The following is a 19,579-nucleotide window of genomic DNA, read 5'->3' as shown; positions in this document are numbered from 1 at the left end:
AAGTGTTAAACAAATGCCCAAGATCACGTAGCTGCCTGGCTATTTTTCCAAATTGCTACAGTTTGCCTAATAATAAACCTCAAACTAGAATTAAACAAAATAATAGTTAGGCTGGGCATGGTGGCACATGCCTGTAATCCTAGTACTCAGGCAGCTGAGGCAGCAAGAATGTGAGCGTGAGGCCAGCCTGGGCTACATAGTGAGACCTTGTCTCAAAAACACAAAACAGTGAAGAACTAACTCTTGCTAAATAACTCGCATCGATTCCTGCCTTGGAAAAAGGTAATACAGTTGGTAGATATCAGGCCGGATTCCTCACTACTGGCTTGTTTTGAAATATGGAAGCTTGAAAGTTATGTATGATGGGTTAAGGTCCACTTATCTTGTTCTTTCTTAATCTTGGGGGCGTGGGGGGGGTAGTGTAACAAAAGGACCTAGTATAGGCCGGCCCTTGCCCTAGAGCGGCAACACCAGTCTTCACTCTGCTTTTTGGTCCTTGGTGTGATTTATGTAGCCATCACCAGGGTCCTAAGATACAGTCAGCTCCACAAGGCAAGCGCAAACCAGTTGGTCCCGCACGACTTCCCCAGCCTGCGGAAGCTCCACTAGGTGACCTCCCTTTCGGAATTCTGACGATGGCCTGGAACTTCTTCTCACAGAGAAGCATGCAGTCTTCATCGAGGCCAGCAGTGCAATCCGAAGAGTTCTTCCATCACCGGCCCTAAGGTTCCGGGGTGCGAGTGTGTGCGTGGAGGCGGGAGGGGACGGAAGCTGGTCCCCAGGGCCGAAGCAGACCCAAGAGCTTGGCCATCTGAACCTGGAACTGGCGCAGCCGGTAGGACCAAGCGGCGCAGACAAAGACAGGAGGCTCCGCAGCCGGCTCCCACAGTCCGATCGCACGTTCTGCCTCACCTTCTCGGGAGCCACCCAATGAGGCCTCAGCCTCTCCCAGGAAACGGACGGCGGCGGCGGGCCAATGGGAGGACGGGCTGGCGAGGGGGGCGGGCCTGGCCCGGAGGCCCCGCCCCCGGGTCCGCAGGGCTGGGGCGGAGCCAGACTCGCGTCAGGTGGTCCCGGGCGTGCGGGGAGGCGGGGCGCGCGGGGCGGGGCGGGGCGGAGCGGGGAGGGAGCGGCCAGCGGGCGGCGGGCACGGGCGGCACGAGCAGGTGGGAGCCGCCGAGGGGCGAGGCCGCCCGCGAGGGCGCCAGGCGGCGGGCACTGCGCCGCTCTCCTGTCCGCGGTGCGCGCTCGCGGTGCGCACCCGGCGATCGCGGCTCTCGCGCGCCCCGCCTGCCCGGGCCCTACCTGCGGCGGCCGTCGGGGGCGCGGAGCCCCCAGCGCTGCCGAGCCGCATGAACAATAGGCGGCGGCGGCTCCTGCGGGCGGCCGCCCCGCACCCTATGGACCGGCCGCTCCATGGAGTCCTCCAGATCGCTTCTCGGCTGCCTGGCGAGCGCCGCTGCCGCCCCGCCGGGGGAGGATGCCACGGGCACAGGGGCCGAGGAGGAGGAGGACGAGGAGGAGGCGGTGGCCGCCGACCTGGGCTCCCACGCCGCGCTGCCCTACTGGACGGCTGTATTCGAGTACGAGGCGGCGGGCGAGGACGAGCTGACCCTGCGGCTGGGCGATGTGGTAGAGGTGCTGTCCAAGGACTCGCAGGTGTCCGGCGACGAAGGCTGGTGGACCGGACAGCTGAACCAGCGGGTGGGCATCTTCCCCAGCAACTACGTGACCCCGCGCAGCGCCTTCTCCAGCCGCTGCCAGCCGGGCGCCGAGGACCCCAGCTGCTACCCGCCCATTCAGCGTAAGGAGAAGGCGGCACCGAAGCCCGGTGGGGAGGGGAGGGGAGGGTGAGGCCTGGGGTGGGCCAGGAGAGGTCAGGGGTGGGGAGTGATTGGCCGGGGTGCGCGAGCTGCAGGGGCTTTAGCTGGTGCCACCGAGAAGCTCCAGAGCCGCAGGCCCTGCTTGGAACGCTGGGCTTCTTCACCTCCACCTGACTTGCTCAAACAGCAACTCCTGAAGCCCCCAGCACGAGACTCCCTTTCCCTCCCTCCTTGTGCCCCTCCAGATCAGCAAGGGTTTCTGGAGAGCAGGCGGTTACTGTCACCAGTAACCTTAGTCCCCCACCCAAGGACCTGGCGGACCTCTTCTGTCGCTTGTCCCCGCCTCTTAAAGGTATTTGTCCTGAGAGAAGTGGAGGTGTCTCTCGCCTGCCTGGGCAGGCTCACAAGTCCCGGAAGCATGTGTGAACGAACTCAAGAGTCAGGTGCCTTTGAAATCTCGTGTTGGTTTCTTGGGTTCTCGTCCTGTATCTCAAAGTTGTACCTTGAGGAGTCTCACCAAATAATATGTTAGGAAAGGTGTGTATGTGTGGGGGGAGGGCGCAAAATCCTGAGTGGAGAAATAATTAGAGAAAGTACGTCTTTCCCTCGTGGAAGTTCAGGATCACCAGGTACCGTGGCTAAGTCCTTGGCCCTTACAGCCATATCGTTCAGACAACACATATTTTTTTTCAGCCATAATCCTTGCCTATATTTGGCATTGGCCAAATCTCGGTGGGTGTGGGGGCCCGCAGGCCCAGGGTTCCCTTCCAGGGCCTTTCTCTCTGTGTCCTGGTTTTCATCAGGTTCCCAAGAACCCCCTGTTCCCTGCCCCTAACGAAATTTTCTTTGCTGTTTTTCAGAGGAGTCAAGTTGCCATTATAATTCCTTAATCACTTGGTTATTTTAGAAGATGTGAATTTCTCTAAGTGTAGCTTATAGTATTTAAAAGTTTCCATAATTCCAGTTAGAAGACATTCTTACTACATACTTGGTAGTTAGTTCCTTGTTTTATGTACTTTGCACCCTACTTTTTAAGTCACTGCAAAGGGCTAACTTTGATACTTAGTTTTACATTTTCATCTGCAACAGTTATCTTTCTGTTACTTATTTTTACACGAACAATTACATTACTTTAAGATGAGTTTTAAATACAATTGCAACTTCTTTTTTTCTTCTTTTCCTTCTGGTCCTTTGACTGTCAAATTGCTCAGATCGCTAGTTCTTCTTAGATCTGTTCCCTTTTCATTCAAAGTTTCTTGTTTATACATTTTGATAGGTATAATGCCCAGAAGTGGCAAGTCACTTTAGATTGTTTCTGGGTGCTACATATTTTTGGCATATTAGGCAACGCTGGTGGAGACATAGGCCAATCAAAGGTCCTGGCATGGTATTTGGAATTATTGGTGTTGCAGATGAGCTTGGTTAATGAACTTACGTTGAATGAGGTTTTGAAGCCCGTTGTGGGTGGAGTTCTGTGATGTTTTTAGGGACAGCTAACGTGACAGTGTACAAGTTATGTGAAGTTCACAAGCAGCCTCTCAGTTCCCTCAGCATCTTGTGCTCCTGGCTGTCAGAGCAGTCAGGAGTGAACATGACTTAGGTTAAAAGAACCTTTCCGCTGAGTTCCAGACATGCCAGCAGTGTGCTGCCTTGGGAGATGAGTCTCTGTAATGTTACAAGGACTCACCTTATTGGAATAGACAGTACCTTGGATGGAGTGGATTCCTAAGTCTGGAACCCAGATGGGAGGACCTTGTACTTGGGGAAGGAATTCACTTGAGGAGCTTGGCATTGAAAGTTCTGGTAAGTGCTTGGCCTTACTTGGGACCGCATTATTCTCGATAGTTCACAAAGCTCCAGTCAGAAGCTCATTCTTGAGTACCTGGTGAGTGGTGGCTGCTGTGTTAAGAACCAAGGGATAAAAGGATGGTAGGAGATGCTTCTGAACACAACAGGGAGACTGGTGAAGTAAATACGAAATTGTAGTCAGTGCTTTGAAAAGATAGGAATGTCAACTGGGAGAGCTCTGTCCACCAGTTGAGTTAGTGTCACTCAGAAGATAAAGATGGTTGACAAAACCTTGTCGTTCCTCCCCCCCCCCCCCCCCCCAGGATCTGGAATAGTAAAGGCACTGACAATTCTTCCCCAGAGATACCCTTTTAAACTTCCCCTCTGGGACTTACAGCATGTGACATGTTCAGGATTGCGAATGGAATACCTATGTCTAGGCAAGCAGCGAGAGTCAGGTTTAGTTTTACAGTGTTGTTTTCAAGCGAAAATTTTGCTTCAAGCTTTATTCAATATAGAAGGGGAAATTACTCTTTTATCAAAGAAAAAATACACTAGTGATATTATAAGCCATTTTATATCCTGCTACTGTAGGTACCAGGGGTTGGCTCTCCATGGATGAAAAATCAATATAACCTGAGAGATTTTTCATCCTCTGTTTTGTAAAAGGTGAAAAATTTAAAGCTTCAGTTTGTCACCCTATTAAAAAGTTTCTTCTACGCTAGTGTTAGTCTGTTTGCAACAAAGCATTAAGGTCCTGTTAAGGTTTCTGGACTCACTTGTAGCCAGGCTGCTCGAATCACGAGATCCGCCTCTGCTCCGATGCTGGATTAATTGCGCCACCCCTGCTAAGTACTATTAATTAAGATTTTCCTGAATTCACTACAAATGTAAGAATGTATTTTTAGATATGTTTAAGGTGTGTGTGTGTGTGTGTGTGTGTGTGTGTGTGCGTGAGCAGATGCATCAGATGCATGTACCTATGCACACATGTACCCATGAATGGAGGATGCTGGGTGTCCTCTAAAGATCTCTGCCTTATTACCTTCAGACGGTCTCTAACTGAACCTGGAGCGTTTTCAACTAGCCTCTAGATTGGAGGCTAGAAGTCCTAGTGATCCCCACATCTCTGTCTCCTGCCTTAGCACAGTGTTTTTTTTTTTTTTTTCTTCACTTATTTATCTTTCTTTTTGAAACAGGATCTCACTATGTACCCCATACTATCCTTGAACTTATGATCCTCCTGCATCTATTTCCCGAGTGCTGGGATTAACAGCTGTGTACCACACACCTGGCTCTGTATAGAAGACTTTGAAATTAACAAAGTATACCATTCCCTTGCCCCTAAGCCCACAAGGCGGGCTGGTTCAGTCAGTCTCCAAGCATACAATCTGGAGAAATAACATCTTGACTTCAACATGAAATAAGGTTTTGTTGATATTCCTAGAAATAGCCTCCCACAGAAAAATTTTTTTAAAAGTGTGTTGAATGCAAGTTGACCTGATTCTTGCTTAAAACCAGGTCTTGACTGGAGCAGAGAAGGAAAGGCGAGCCCTCATGCTCTCTGCAGCTGAAGGTCTAGTCCCTGGAAGCCTGGCGGAAGGGACTTCTCAGTAGGGAAAGAAAAAGAAAGTCCTTGCTCCCGCTCCAGGTTGTCTTTGTCTATTGGAAAGCTATTTTCTGTACTTTTCTTGCAGGCTGACTTCCTTATGTTTCTTAACTTAGTAGGGGAAAGCTGAGATCTTAGCCTCTACCCCAGAGAGGTCACTGCTTCCTTTCCCTTCCATTTCATGCCTCTGTCTGCCCAGCTGCTGGAGGAGCTGTCCTTTTCAGCACCCTAGACCAAAGTCCCATCTTTTTTTATACCCTCAGCTAAACATTGAACACCCACTGTGTGTTGACAAGTATGCTTCAGAACTGAGAAACAGAGGGTGCGCATAAGAGAAATAGTATAGTTAATTAATTCAAAGACTTAGTTGAAGAAATAGAGTGATCAATTCAATTCCTTCAAGAGGCATGGAGCTTTTCTGGTAGAGAAATAAAATAAAAAGACCATTCCTTGCCTCCAAAGACCAGGTAGACATGTATCTTTCAAAGAGGTTTCTAATCTCTCTTTACTGTCTGCGTGTTTTCTCATTCGTGTGGATGACATCAGACAAAAGTTAGTAATTAGTCAGGATTCATTTTTAGGACTCAGAAACATTGAAGCTATTTTAAGCAAGAAATGGACTCAGCACAGGAAATGGGGCGCTTACAGAATTGTTGGGAGGGCTTGGAGAAGAGGCCCTGATGGGGGGTGCTCTGGGCACTGCAGAGCTGCACCAGCAAGTTGGCACTGTGCTTCTCACAGATGAGGTTCAGCATCTGGAGCTGCTGTTGGAGACGGCAGCTTCGGGGGTAGCCTCTTGTGCCTGCAGCCTGGAGAACAGGCAGCCACTTCGCTATGGAACATCCATTTGCACAGCTACAGAGCTAGTGACCGGACACTGGCATGCTGCTGCAGACAGCCATGCTTGCCAGGACAGGCAGCCAAAAACAACGGTCTCCATCTCTCTTTGTTTTGCAAATCTTGTGTGTCACTTAGTTCACATCCAGTAAATACCTTTGCCATAAGGGATCCTGGGACTTGTAGTTTCTTAGCTATCTAGCCTCTGAAACTAAAAGGTGAGGTGCTAGAAGGATGTTGGGGTGGGTGCTGTTTGCTAGTCTGCAGGTTCTGCCATGTCATTTGTTCTTCAGGGAACCCCCCCCACACACACACCCCAAAAGACAATAACTTTCCCCTCTCTTCTTTATTTCATGGTACCAGGGACTAACCCCAGGACTGTGCAGATACTAAGCATGTACTTTGCCACTAAGCTGCACTGCATCCCCAAAGGGTTGGTTAGACTTGTGGAACTTTGAGGGTCAAGATGGGCTCTGCTTCTTGTGTACATAAAGACAGTCCACTTGACTTAGTTCCTGAGAGTTTTCCTTATGCAGATTGACAGTTGCTTTGCAAAATACAAGAAGAGGAGAAGATTAAAAGAATTATGATTAAGTAAGAACAAAAACTTGAGCCCCATCAGCATCCAAATGAGCAATGGGGTGTGATGGGGCTGACCACAGAGGGAAGAACAGTTTGCTCTTGCCAAAATCTAGAAATACGTCTTTGTTTTCCTAGGTTTGTTTGTTTTATTTATTTATTTTGGTAGTGTGTGGTTATTCTCTCTTCCAGAAACCCCACCCACCCCCTTGCCACCCCTTTTAAACAGATCTAAATTTGTTTGCCCTACCTAGGTAAATTTCTTTGATTGGTCACCGATTAAATATTTGTCACAATGAACACAGTGGTGGCAGACAGAATCTCTGTCCTGCGGCTGTCGTAGTGTCACAGGTGATAGGCAGTGAATGAGGAATTAAATAGTGATAATCTTGGTGAGTCTTGTGGAATAGTTTTCTGCAAAGGTGTTTGATAGGCGCTTGCCCTCATTTGGTCTTGAGGTTAGAAGAAGTTTCTCTATGGAATGGATGTTTAAGTTCAAATGTGAGGGATGAGTCTGAATTAGTCCAAAGAGAACAGGGTTTTAGGAGAGACACATGAAACAGCACTGTGCTCAGTTAGTTCTTAACATTCTATCTAGCCCAAGATAGATTATCATTGGTAGCTACTGTTACCTTTTCCAAATGGTGCTGAAGGTATAATCAAATACCTTAGGTTCAGATTCTAGATCTTGGAAGCAGGTTCAATGGTTGAGGTGACTGTCAAGGATGGACCTGAGGCACTGAGGTCCACCAGAGTGAGATGTTTCCCATGAGGCTCCTTTCCTGTACCTCTCAGGAACTAGGATCCCGATAGAACCAATTCCTGGAAGTCTTTCACATTGACTCAGTTCTTTCTGTGCTCAGTACCTCTGAGGCTCAGCAGGCCTGGGTCACTGCAAGGGCCTCCCTAATGGTTCTTCCTTTTGAGACCGGGTCTCCTTTTAGACCCAGCTAGCCTCAGACTTGCTACAGAGCTTTGGTTGTCCTTGAACTTGTGATTCTTCTGTCTCTATCTCTTGAGTGTAGGATTATTGGCATGTGCCGCCACCCTGTTTTATGTGGTGCTGTGGATTGAACCCTGAGCTTCATGCATGCCGGGCTCCACCTGTATCGACTGAGCCGCACCCTGGTCCCTTGTGTCCCTGCATGGCTGTCACAGTTGGTATCCTTTCTAAACCACAAAACTCCCTTTCCAAACAGTACATGTTGCTTCTAGAGTAATTTTAAGTCCTTTAGAATTGCTCGGAAGCTTATTACCACCTGGTTATCCCCAACAAGGCTGGAGTCTTCTCTCTCATCCCAGTCAACAGTCCAGCCGCTGTGGGCTCCCTAATGTCCTTGAGGTGTCACGTACCCTGATGTTGCAGTGGCGTGTGCCATGTGACTGCTCCTGTCCCTCTCTCTGCCCAGATTGCCCTTTACCCCGCCCCTTCATTGTCTGATGAGGTCCCCCTCTACGCTTCCTCTAGGGCTCTCTTCATGTGTCCCTTTTCCACTCACCCTGGCCCCGGGAGTTGCTGTCCTTCTTTATCTACTGATGCTATTTCAGAAGCTGTTTACAAACCAAACTGTAGCCCTGGGTTGTGTGCCTCTCACCACCAAGAACAAATGAACCTAAGCAATTTTCAAAAAAGGTTGCCCCGGTATTCCTTTGGGTTAAAATGGGGTGGTCTTGTATAAGAGTCTCCTGATTCTCCAAGTAGGATTTACTTTGCAGTAAACACCTACCAAATGCCTACTCTTTGCTAGTCACTAAGAATAATGCACATGAAGTTAACCACAGTCTCTGCTGCATATGGAGTTTACAGGAAGGTCCTGCTTTCCTACCATGGCTGTGTTTGCCCATCCAGTGGAAGTGTGGTTAGTTATATGGTGTTCAAAGGAAATGGTTGACTTCCTGTTTTCTTCTTTCTCAGTGTTAGAGATTGATTTTGCGGAGCTAACCCTGGAGGAGATCATCGGCATCGGGGGCTTTGGGAAAGTTTATCGCGCTTTCTGGGTAGGCGATGAGGTCGCTGTGAAAGCAGCTCGCCATGACCCTGATGAGGACATCAGCCAGACCATAGAGAATGTTCGCCAAGAGGCCAAGCTCTTTGCCATGCTGAAGCACCCGAACATCATTGCCCTCAGAGGGGTGTGCCTGAAGGAACCCAACCTCTGCTTGGTCATGGAGTTTGCCCGTGGAGGGCCTTTGAACAGAGTGTTGTCTGGGAAGAGGATTCCCCCAGACATCCTGGTGAACTGGGCTGTGCAGATTGCCAGAGGGATGAACTACCTACATGATGAGGCAATCGTCCCCATCATCCACCGTGACCTTAAGTCCAGCAACAGTGAGTATGGAGAGTTGGGCTGGACTGGGTATGAAGAGCAGCCACACCCTCACTCTGTGGCTTTAGTAGATGTGGGTTCCTGGTGGAGCCGTATGTCAAAACCTTCTGCCATTGAGTGGCAGTGTGAGGAAAGAGGAATGGGGCACCTGAGGGGTCTGGGGTGGTTGTGGACTGATAATTAGCAGGCAGAGTTGTCAGTAATGGAGACCGATATATGCAGAAATAGATTTATTTTCCTACTTGTGGGAAATGTGTATGTAATCCCCTAAAAGAGGATATCCCCTTTCTGGAGCAGCAGAGAAGGCAAACCTCTATAGCCTGTCTGCATCTCAATCTCCATGTCTCAGCTCACTGGAAAGTCAGCCATCGGAAGAAGAGGTGTGTGTTTAACTGGGTCCCAGAACAGGTGGCAGTGTCAGTTGGAGAGCGTGACCTGACCGGTGGTGTTGTAGACCTCCTGTTAGCCCAGGGGTGCTATTAATGAATTCCATAACTAGCGTGTAATTGCAGGGAACTGAGAAGTAACTGTGTATTAAATACCCGGAATCTATAAACTGGGCTGTAAACTCAGTGTTAGGTATAATTAAATGAGAAGTTGGTAGAGACTTCAGTCTTGCACGTGGGCTGGCGGAACAGCTAGAAATGTGCTTCCTGGTGTTCTCACTGGTCCAGACTGACTGCAGAGAATGTATGTATTTAAGATCGTTTGGAGTAGCCTGTCCCTGAGAGGAGGGTATTTCGGGTGAAGAACTTTGGGGGTGACATGGACTCTTGGGACTACTCTCTACATCTGTGTGCTTTGAGCCCAGAAGTTCTTCAGACTTGGTTTTTTGTTTGTTTGTTTGTTTGTTTGTTTGTTTGTTTGTTTGTGTTGTGTGTGTGTGTGTGTGTGTGTGTGTGTGTGTGTAGCTGTCTTGGAAATTGCTCTGTAGACCAGGCTGGTCTTGAACTCAGAGATCCACTTGCCTCTGCCTCCAAAATACTAGGATCAAAGGCGTGCGCCACCACCTCGCAAAACACCGCCCAGCCAGACTTTGTTTTTATCTGAGCTGTGCCTAACATGGCTTATTTTTCTGTGGATGCTGTTGTGAGTCTGCTTTCCAAGATGCATTTTGCAGTTGTGTAGATAGATTTGTTGTAGGGAAAACAGAAAATGTGAAAGAAGAGAGTATTTGCAATTCTTTTCCTTAGTGAGAAGGGATGTTTCTTTTTTCTTTCTTTCTTTTCTTCGAGACAGGGGTTTCACTGTGTAGCTCTGGCTATCCTAGAACTTGCTCTGTAGACCAGGCTGGCCTCGAACTCAGAGATCTGCCTGCCTCTGCCTCCCGAGTGCTGGGGTTAAAAATGTGGGCCACCACCACCCAGCTAAGAACAAGTTTTTCATTTGGCCTATCCTACCAGACATAGATAGATAGATAGGTAGATAGGTAGGTAGATAGATAGAATATGTACATTATATATATATATAAATATATAATATATATATATATAGAGAGAGAGAGAAAGAAAGAACACACACACACACACATATATATATAGAGAGAGAGATTATACTTTGCTTGCAGTTTCTTTAAAATGACCTTTGTTTCATTTATTCCCTTCTGTCTACTCCTTGCCCCTTTAATAATAGAAAACTTCCTCTTTGTGAGAATATGAACAATTAGGTATATACTTTTAACAGTGGGTGTGAAAGAATTGAGTTTCATGAGTGAAAAAATCTTACCTCCCTTTTCTCTTTGCTGTGACTTTATGGTTTTCTCATTCCTTGTCCAAAACTCTGCTCTTTAAATGTATTAACTGAATTGAAACTTTCAGTGTCTAAATGTCAGCCCAGAGGCTACTTTGGGTGGTGGGATAAGAGGCAGATGTGTTGGTTAAAAAAAAAAAATGTGAGGTAGAAGCTGAATCCTCTTTAACTTTTTCTTATGTTCTTACTATTCTGAGAGAGCTAGACAGGGTGAAATAATGTTATATAATTTGGCCCATTGAGAAATCTGGGCCAGGGTAATGGAAGTGTAAAAGTTTACAATTTCCTTGATCAAGTTTAAACTTTGACCATAATCTGAAGCTACACATACAAAGTTTGAACTTCTACAAGATTACTATTGTGAGAACAAGGCTCTTGGAAGGAGACATAGCCTTGCCAAGTTGTACTGCTTGTAGAAGGCAGGAACCTGCGTGTCTCTTTTCCAGGAGCCAGGGCTCTGGTTCCATCTGTCTTTGAAAGTGGAGAGCTTTCAGGGAAGGAGTGGACTCCTTAAAGGTCTTTGTCAAGACATAATGTGCTACCTACCATCCTGCTGGTGCCGATGTTGGTATAGGTTGTGGATCTTACATGTGAGCAGGAGTTTGTGGGTGGGTGTTTACCTGGGATTGTGTATGCCAGTGTGAGCCTCCTTGCCATCATTTCAGAAAAAGTGTGCGACCACTTTGCTCATTGCTCCCATCTTGGGAATTGTGACTTCTTCATGTCTTGTAAACTGGGGACACTCTTCTGTTTTGTTTTTACTAAGGGTTATGGAAGGTTGGATTTTTTGGTCACTGTCATATGGGGGCAGAATATCGGAAAATATATGTCATTTGAGTTTGAACTAGTCAAGAAAAGAATGTGGCTGACTATGTGGAAAAGAGAAAGCAGTGGTAGGCATCAAGCAGTTAAGAAGTCTTAGTAAAAAGTGGCTGATTGAAATGTTTCTATTGTCGTGGTCACCTGCTTCAGTCATTTGCTGTTTACTGGCAGTGGGATGTGTATGCGGTAGAGTAACCTTCACTAGCATGTAATTGGCATTGGGTGTCAACTGGACTCTGTGTCACCTAAAAACAGACAGAGTGACGGCAACTGAGTGATACCCTCATCTACCCTTGAAAAGACGTCTGAGGATTTCAGGGCAGCTGCACAGTGATTTCAGAGATCCATCATCCCAGCACCTGGCTTCCATCCTCACTGTCTCCTTTTGGTCCAAGATGGCCATGAAGGGTACCCATTATTTGATTGAGGTACAGGCCTAAAGGAGGAGGGAAAGCAGAGCCACAAAATACCTGCCTCCCTCAGCTGAGTCCATGCCCAGTAGATTCCCAGAGACCCTGTTTAAAGTCATGTTCTTGCCGTAATTGGCCAGAACATGCTAGCTGAAGAAAGGGCTTAGAAATAGGAAGGGGGCCCCACTAATAGTCAAGGTCTGTTCCACAGATGGGCCTAGGTCACAGAAGAAGCAGCCAGCAGCCTTGCTGTGGACAGCCAAGGGAGTCAGCCAGGCCCTGAGATGGAAGACTCAGACCTCTTTTAAAACTAATGGCTTGTGCTACTTTATAGTATTACATCAGTGACTTGAACATCACGGCTTTAAAGTACTTGTAAAAAGCCACTGCCTATAAAAACGGGTCTGTGTCAGCCTATTTCTTCAAACTGGGGAAGACCAGTTACTTGTTACTAGAGGCACTGGAGAATGATGATCTGTTATGGGAAATCTTATCTTTTGGGGGTGGTAGGTGGGGTCAGGATTTTGTGTGGTGGGTGGTTTGGTATGAAGGCATTCAGCAAAATGGCAGTTGGATAGTGCCATAAAAAGCTGCAAAGTATGGCTGGTGAGATGGCTTAGAAGGTAGTGGTGCCTGCTGCAAAACTTGATGAGCTGAATCCAATTCTTGGGATTTACGTGGTGAAAGGTGAGAACTGACTCCCAGAAGTTGGACACGCACAGACACACACACACACACACACACACACACACACACAGAGAGAGAGAGAGAGAGAGAGAGAGAGAGAGAGAGAGAGAGAGAGAGAGAATAAAGTAAATGTAATAATGTAATAAGAAAGTTGTTATTTTTTTTTTGATTATGAGGTTGGCGATATAGCCCAGTGGTAGGGTGCTTGCCTAGCATGTACAGGCCTTGGGTTCAACCCCAGCCCTGCCCAAAGTAAAAGTAAAATGAGCCAGGCAGTGGTGGGACATGCCTTTAATCCCAGTACTTGGGAGGCAGAGGCAGGTGGATCTCTGTGAGTTCGAGGCCAGCCTGGTCTACAGAGCGAGTTTCAGGACAGCCAGGGCTATATAGAGAAACTATGTCTCAAATAACTAAAAAAGAAAGACACACGGCGGGGTGGGTGGGGGGTGGGTGGGGGATGACTATGAAAAGGCCTTGGGAAATATATGGACTTACAAAGGAAGATAATGTTGCTACTTCATTTTAATTTAATATCTTTTTTCCTTCTCTTAAAAGACACAGGTTAAAACAATGTTTCTGGTTTTTTCCTATGTGTTTATGAATTTTTTAAATGCCTACCTTTAGTATCCTGATAAACACACTGCTTGGTGTGTGCTTGTATTCCTGGTCCTGCCAGTTTCCTTATGTTCCTGGGCTCTAGACTGGTGCTTGTCCACTCCTGTTGTTCAGCAGGGTATCTCACTGTTTCCTTTATGGACAGTGGTGTATCTCACTGTTATTCTGTGGACAGCAGGATATCTCACTGTTACTGTGTGGACAGGGATTCACTGTTACTCTGTGGATAGCAGGGTATGTCACTGTTACTGTGTGGACAGTGGTATATCTCACTGTTATTCTGTGGACAGCAGGATATCTCACTGTTACTGTGTGGACAGTGGAGTATGTCACTGTTACTCTGTGGATAGCAGGGTATGTCACTGTTACTGTGTGGACAGTGGTATATCTCACTGTTATTCTGTGGACAGCAGGATATCTCACTGTTACTGTGTGGACAGTGGAGTATGTCACTGTTACTCTGTGGACAGTGTGGTATCTCATTATTACTCTGTGGTCAGCGGGCTATCTCATTGTTCCTTTATGGATAGTGGGATATCTCACTGCTATTCTGTGGACAGCAGGGTATCTCACTGTTCCTTTGTATGGCCCTTTTGTAAAGCTTTTTAATTTCCTTATATTTATGAATAGTATCAGTCTGCTTGCTGAGCCATAGCATCCAAATTGTGTTCAAGTTTGGTTTATCTCCTGCCTGTGCCTTCAGTAGATCTCAAGTAGGTTGTTTATGTTTGTGAGTTTTGAAGGTGGAGTCTCCTATAGTCTAGGTTGGCCTTGAACTAGCTCTGTAGGCAAGGCTAGGCAACTCATTCTTTAGTCCTTGCAGAGGTGAGTGGAAATGTACTTGATTTGGAACTAGTTAGACCTGCTCCCTTTTAGATGAGAGCTTGACATTCTCCTGAGGTCCTTGCTGGCCCATCTCTGTCTTCCTTCAGAGGCGCTTTCTCCCTAGAGCTGGTCCCTGTCTCCCAGAACATACTGTCTTTTGCTCCCAGCATGGTTCCAGGGTCATGCCATGGCCCTCACTATGTGCATATAGTGAATGAATGGATGAATGAACAAATGAATGGTTACTTGAACTGGATTACTCATAGTTTCTTAAAATGTAAAAATTCCTTTTACCCAAGGATGCCATTCACAACTCCCTTGCATAGAGCTTGCTTTTAATCCTCATTGTACTCCCCAGGGCCTTGACCCTTTCTCTCTGAGTCCAGCAGCCTGTGCTGGATGCCTGTGTGTAGCATTAAGCAGTATAGCCATTCCCACTCTTGAATGTCTCTGCTTCCTGTCTCCATGTCTTCCTAAGTGCCAGCCTGGCTAACTTGCTGTCCAGTGTCTACATGGAGTCAGCCACTGGCTGCCAGGACCTGCTGGGACAGCTCCCGCTGCAGCGTCACTGGACTTGCTTCCTGTCTGTTCTGGCCGGCCTCGGCTCTTCCTACAGACTTGGAGCTTACTCAGCCAGCCCTTCATACCAACCTCGGCTTGCCTTGTGTGACTTGACTGCTGCTTCTCTTGCAGCTCCAAGTTCACATTCACCTACCCGCCACGCCCAGTCCTGTGTGCATGTGTTTTGTGCCACTTCTCTTAGGGTCCACAAGCTCAGGAAGCTGAAGATGAGGACTCAGTTGCCATCTTCCCTCTTGGCCCCACATTGACTTCCTAGAATCTTCTCACTCTGGAGTACCTGGGCCAGACATTAGCCACCGTCTCCGCCTCAGTCTCCTGTAGGATTTTCCGTGGGTGTAAGTTTGCTGGTTGATCCACTAGACTCTAGCATTTTGGTCCTAGACTCCTGACAGGTCACATTCCTGCCTGTAGGTGGAGCAGGTAAGGCATGGGCATAGGCACCCTGGACAGGGGCATTGTGGCCTCAGACTTGCCTGAGGAAGAGGAGGAAGACTAGCTTAAAAGCCTAAAAGTCTGGTGATAGTAGCACACGCCTTTAATCCTAGCACGGAGGCAGGCAGATCTCTGAGTTCAAGGCCAGCCAGGTCTACTGAGTGAGTTCCAGGATAGTCAGGGCTACACAGAGAAGCCCTTACCCAAAAAAATGCAAAAATACAAAAAAAAAAAAAAAAAAAAAAAAAAAAAAAAAAAAAAAAAAAAAAAGAAAAAAGAAAAAGAAAGAAAGAAAAGAAAAGAAAAAAGGCATATTTCCTGTAGGTGAATAAAATAAGAAACCACAGCCTGGCAGTGGTGGCGCAAGCCTTTAATCCCAGCACTCAGGAGGCAGAGCCAGGTGGATCTCTGTGAGTTTGAGGCCAGCCTGGTCTACAGTTCAAGATCCAGGACAGGCACCAAAGCTACACAGAGAAATCCTGTCTCGAAAAATCCAAAAAAAAAGAAAGAAAGAAAAGAGAAAAAAAAAAAAGAAACCACAGACTATCCCAGAGTGGATATGGGATTCAGCAAGGGATCAGCTGCAGGAACCAGCTCCTCATCTTCCTCGAGAGGTAGGCTAGTGGCTTTGTATATGCCTCAAGAATGCACCCCCATGCGGTCAAGATAGCTCAGCAGGTAAATGTGCTTGCCACTCAAGCCTAACCTGAGTTAGAAAATATTAGAATTTTCAGATTTTACTGGGGAAAAGTATACAAATAGTAAAAACCTTGGACTTACCTTTTAGTCACTGGAGGCTGTATCTGAGTTTAGCGAGTGACTAGCAGGCATGTCCCAGAGCACTGTGTTCGGTTGATGGGAAGTACTTTCTGCAGCCAAAATACATACGTAATCGAATAGAGCCAGAGTGAAGCAAGCTGCAAGCCAGCAGAACATGACTCTGCAGAAGAAGAGCGGTGTGCCCAGTGGCGGACCTGCGGGGGTGCTGACTTTCCCTTTCCCAGGTCCTTCCTGGCTCCCTCCTACACAGAGCTGCCTGCTAACCCACCTACCAGCCCTCCTAGCCTCCCTCCCTGTCCCTCTCCTCTTTTACTTTGATGGCACCGGAGACTGAAGCCTGGACCCTGGGGAGTTCTTTACCTCTGAGCTATACCCATAGGCCCTGGCTCTTTTTGGGTGTCAGGAATATAACAGTAAGCTAGAACACAGGGTTAGGCCCTGCCCTCCAAGAGTTCCCTGTGAGGCCAGAGAGAAGGACCTTGATTAAAACGAACTCACACAGACGTTTAAAATCAAGGCTTGTCAATGACAAGGAGGGTGGTGGTGACCTTCGTCAGTGAGATCAAGGCACATGCCTCAACAGGGGCATTATGGGGTTGCCTAAGGACGTTTTGTAGGAGAGTGATCTGAGGAGGGAAGAGCGGCTGATGACTAGAAAGTGGGGAGAAAAAGAGGGTGAGAAGATTCCAGAAAGAGAGCCCCCCAGGCCCATGTGAGATTGTGGCTTGGGAAGGCGAGTGGTGTCATTGGCGTTCTCTTTGGATTCTTTTACTTCAGTCCCTAATGGCCACCAGCAGAGCTGAGGAACTGTTGGGCCTGAGGAGGGACAGTGAACCCTTGGGACCCTCGCCTCTGTTTCTCTAGAACCCTGCTTGCTTTCCTCTTCAGTCTCAGCCATCAGAGGCCTCTTTGGAATTTTCACACTGGGGCAGGGAGTAGTTCTAGACCTTGGGCACCGTTTAGGCACGCACAAAGCCTGTGTTGGAGTTGAGGCAGACGGTTGCTGACTTAGTTAGGTTTCTGTTGGTGTGACCCTGTGACCCTGATAACTCTTACAAAGGAAAACATTTAATTGGGGCTGGCTTACAGTTTCAAGGTTTAGTCCATTATCGACCTGGTGGGGAATGTTTCTGCATGTGGCAGTCGTAGGGCTGAAGAAGGAGCTGAGGATTCTACATCCCGGATCAGCAGGCAGCAGGAAGAGAAAGTGAGCCATGCTGGGCCTGGCTTGAGCATCTGAGACCTCAAAGCCCACCCCCAGTGATGCACTTCCTCCAGCAAGGCCACACCTACTCCAGCAAGGCCACACCTACTCCAACAAGGCCACACCTACTCCAACAAGGCCACACCTACCCCAGCGAGGCCACACCTCCTAATAGTGCCCTGTGAGCCTCTTTCAAACCACCATGGTTACCTTGTGTGGAAGACCATGGGAGAGATTTCTGGGATGTGACTGGGGACTCTGATTTCAAATGATCTTAAAACTTTCTTCAAATTCAAGCTGCCACTGCCCTGAGAGTTAAACATATTATTTTCCAGTCTCATCCCTATATCCTCTATAAATAGAACAGGCAGTAAGTAATAATGACCACCATTATGAGATGGCCTGTGGTCTTGTCAAGACAGATCCAACTATATCCTGTGTCCATCTAAAATAATCAGAGATGGCAGCAAGTTTCTCCATTTCTTGGAAAAAGGAAAAAAAAAATAGGACAATTTACTGAACGTGGTGCCTGGGTGGGGTTCATTCTGCCCATATTATGCCACATCACTGCTGCCGTCTGTATTGTCCACAGTTTATAGGTAAGACAAGAGCCTGCTCCTGTCTCTTCTTTCCTTCATATCTCTGGGATAATTTTCTATCCTTAACTTGGTGCTTCACCTTATTCTCTCTATGGTATAGCTCAGGGTTGCTTGTAGACACAGAGCCATGAGATCAGCTGTCTAGTGCAGTCAGAAGAATATAGCCTCTTCCCTAGGCCCAGAGAACACAGCTCTTTACAAGGAGTCCCCTGTGGGTCCCTGGAAGCCTCTTGTAGAACCTTACTCTGCTCCTCTGAGTCAGAGTTGTTAACATAGGGCCTGTCTACTCTGGAACCTCTGTAGGGTTAGGGTGAGAGGGTTTCGTTTTTATTAGTACAAGGATCAGAGATGGTCACAAGTGGTCATCAGCAGAGAGACCTTGAGTTGGGCATCTGTTTTAGAGGTGACCTGGGATAGTAGAAGGAATGTGAGTATTAATTGCATCCTTGAAATCAACTGGCTAGATATTGTTGAAGGCACCTTGCAGTGTCCCTAGAGACCTCAAATTCTTCCTCTGTAAAATGAGAGGTTTGGACAAGACAGTGTCTGAGGCCCTTCCCAGGATTACAGTGAATGCCAGTGTTATTGGGGACAGGCAGTGACTACATGGTTTATCTGCATCCACACAGCAGATTGCAGTATGCCCGGATTCCCCCACTTCAGGGCCCCTTGCGGGACCTAGGTCCCCTGAAAGAGACCCTTTGCTGCATAGTTTAATGGAGAAACAGTTGACAGGAACCTGTGCATGCTCCTCTACCCCCATTGCTGCTCAGACTGTGACAGATGGCCTGTCGGAGACAGAAGATGCTCTGGTCACATGAATCACGATGGGGCTTACCACAGGCCAAGGACAATTGTCATCCTAAAAGCAGGACACAGTTAGCTGTCTGCCACTTCCGTCCTTGGAGCTAAGCAAAGGGTGGCTCATCTTGCCTCTTGCACTCTGAATCAACACAGGCCTTCTTCACATGGCTCAAGACCATCTGTGTGGTTTTAATTGTGTTTTTCTGTATCCTCACCAACATAATTTCAGGAGGACCTGGGGCCCTGTGGGGGGGGGCTGTGAGAGTAACAGAAATTAGACCTATTTTAAGCTGGATTGCAGGTTCCTTCCTTTTCCCCCCACTTTCCCAGTAGATCTTGGGAAGATTTGGACCCTCTTTGGGAGATTTGGACGTTTTGATGGAAAGAACAATGGCTTGGGAGTCAGACTGGGGAGATCCTGGTTAATTTTTTTGTCAGCCTGATACAAGCCAGGGCTGCCTGGGAAGAGGGAACTTCAATTGAGAAAATGCCTTTATCGGAATGGCCCTCGGGCACATCTGTGGGACATTTTCTTGATTAATGAAGACATGGGAGGGCCCAGCCTGGGACCACGCCTGGGCAGGTGGTCCTGGGTTCTGTAAGAAAGCAGGTTGAACAAGCTGTGGCTAGAACAAGCCAGTAAGCAGCCTTCCGCCGTGGTCTCTGCTTCACTTCCTGCCTTGAGTCCTTTCCTGCTCTGACTTCCCTGGATGATGGACTGTGACAGGGACGTGGAGCCAAACAAAGCCCTCTTCTCCCCAAGTTGCTTTTGGCGGTAGTGTTTTTCACAGCAACAGAAACCAAACAAGGACAGATCAAATCTTTTCACTTCTTAAGTACCTAATGCCGTCCAGGAATCTCACCTATAAAACTGTGGACAATACAGACAGCAGCAGTGATGTGGAATAATATGGGCCGAATGAACCCCACCCAGGCACCACATTCAGAAAATTGTTCTTTTTTCCCCCCCCTTTTTTCCAAGAAATAGGAGAAACTTGCCACCATCTCTGATTATTTTAGATGGACACAGGATATAGTTGGACTTGACTGTGAATTACTCTGCTGGAGTCAGGCACCTCCTCCCATCTGAGCTGGCCCAGTTTTTAG

The 19,579-nt window shown here is 47.6% G+C and overlaps 1 protein-coding gene across 1 annotated transcript in view; it reads left to right on the top strand.

The window, feature by feature from the left end:
• The first annotated feature begins 1,131 nt into the window (after nucleotides 1–1,131).
• The window catches only part of Map3k9 (mitogen-activated protein kinase kinase kinase 9), a 76,582-nt gene continuing 58,134 nt past the window's right edge, over nucleotides 1,132–19,579 (top strand). Inside the window, 3 exon segments of the mRNA XM_028877449.2 lie at nucleotides 1,132–1,558; nucleotides 1,560–1,804; nucleotides 8,552–8,965. Of these exon segments, the coding sequence (XP_028733282.1) occupies nucleotides 1,353–1,558; nucleotides 1,560–1,804; nucleotides 8,552–8,965 (865 nt within the window). The 5' untranslated portion in view covers nucleotides 1,132–1,352.

This window comes from Peromyscus leucopus, chromosome 14, assembly GCF_004664715.2.
Source record: "Peromyscus leucopus breed LL Stock chromosome 14, UCI_PerLeu_2.1, whole genome shotgun sequence".
NCBI classification, from domain to species: Eukaryota; Metazoa; Chordata; class Mammalia; order Rodentia; family Cricetidae; genus Peromyscus; species Peromyscus leucopus.
This window is presented reverse-complemented; position numbering and strand designations above follow the sequence as displayed.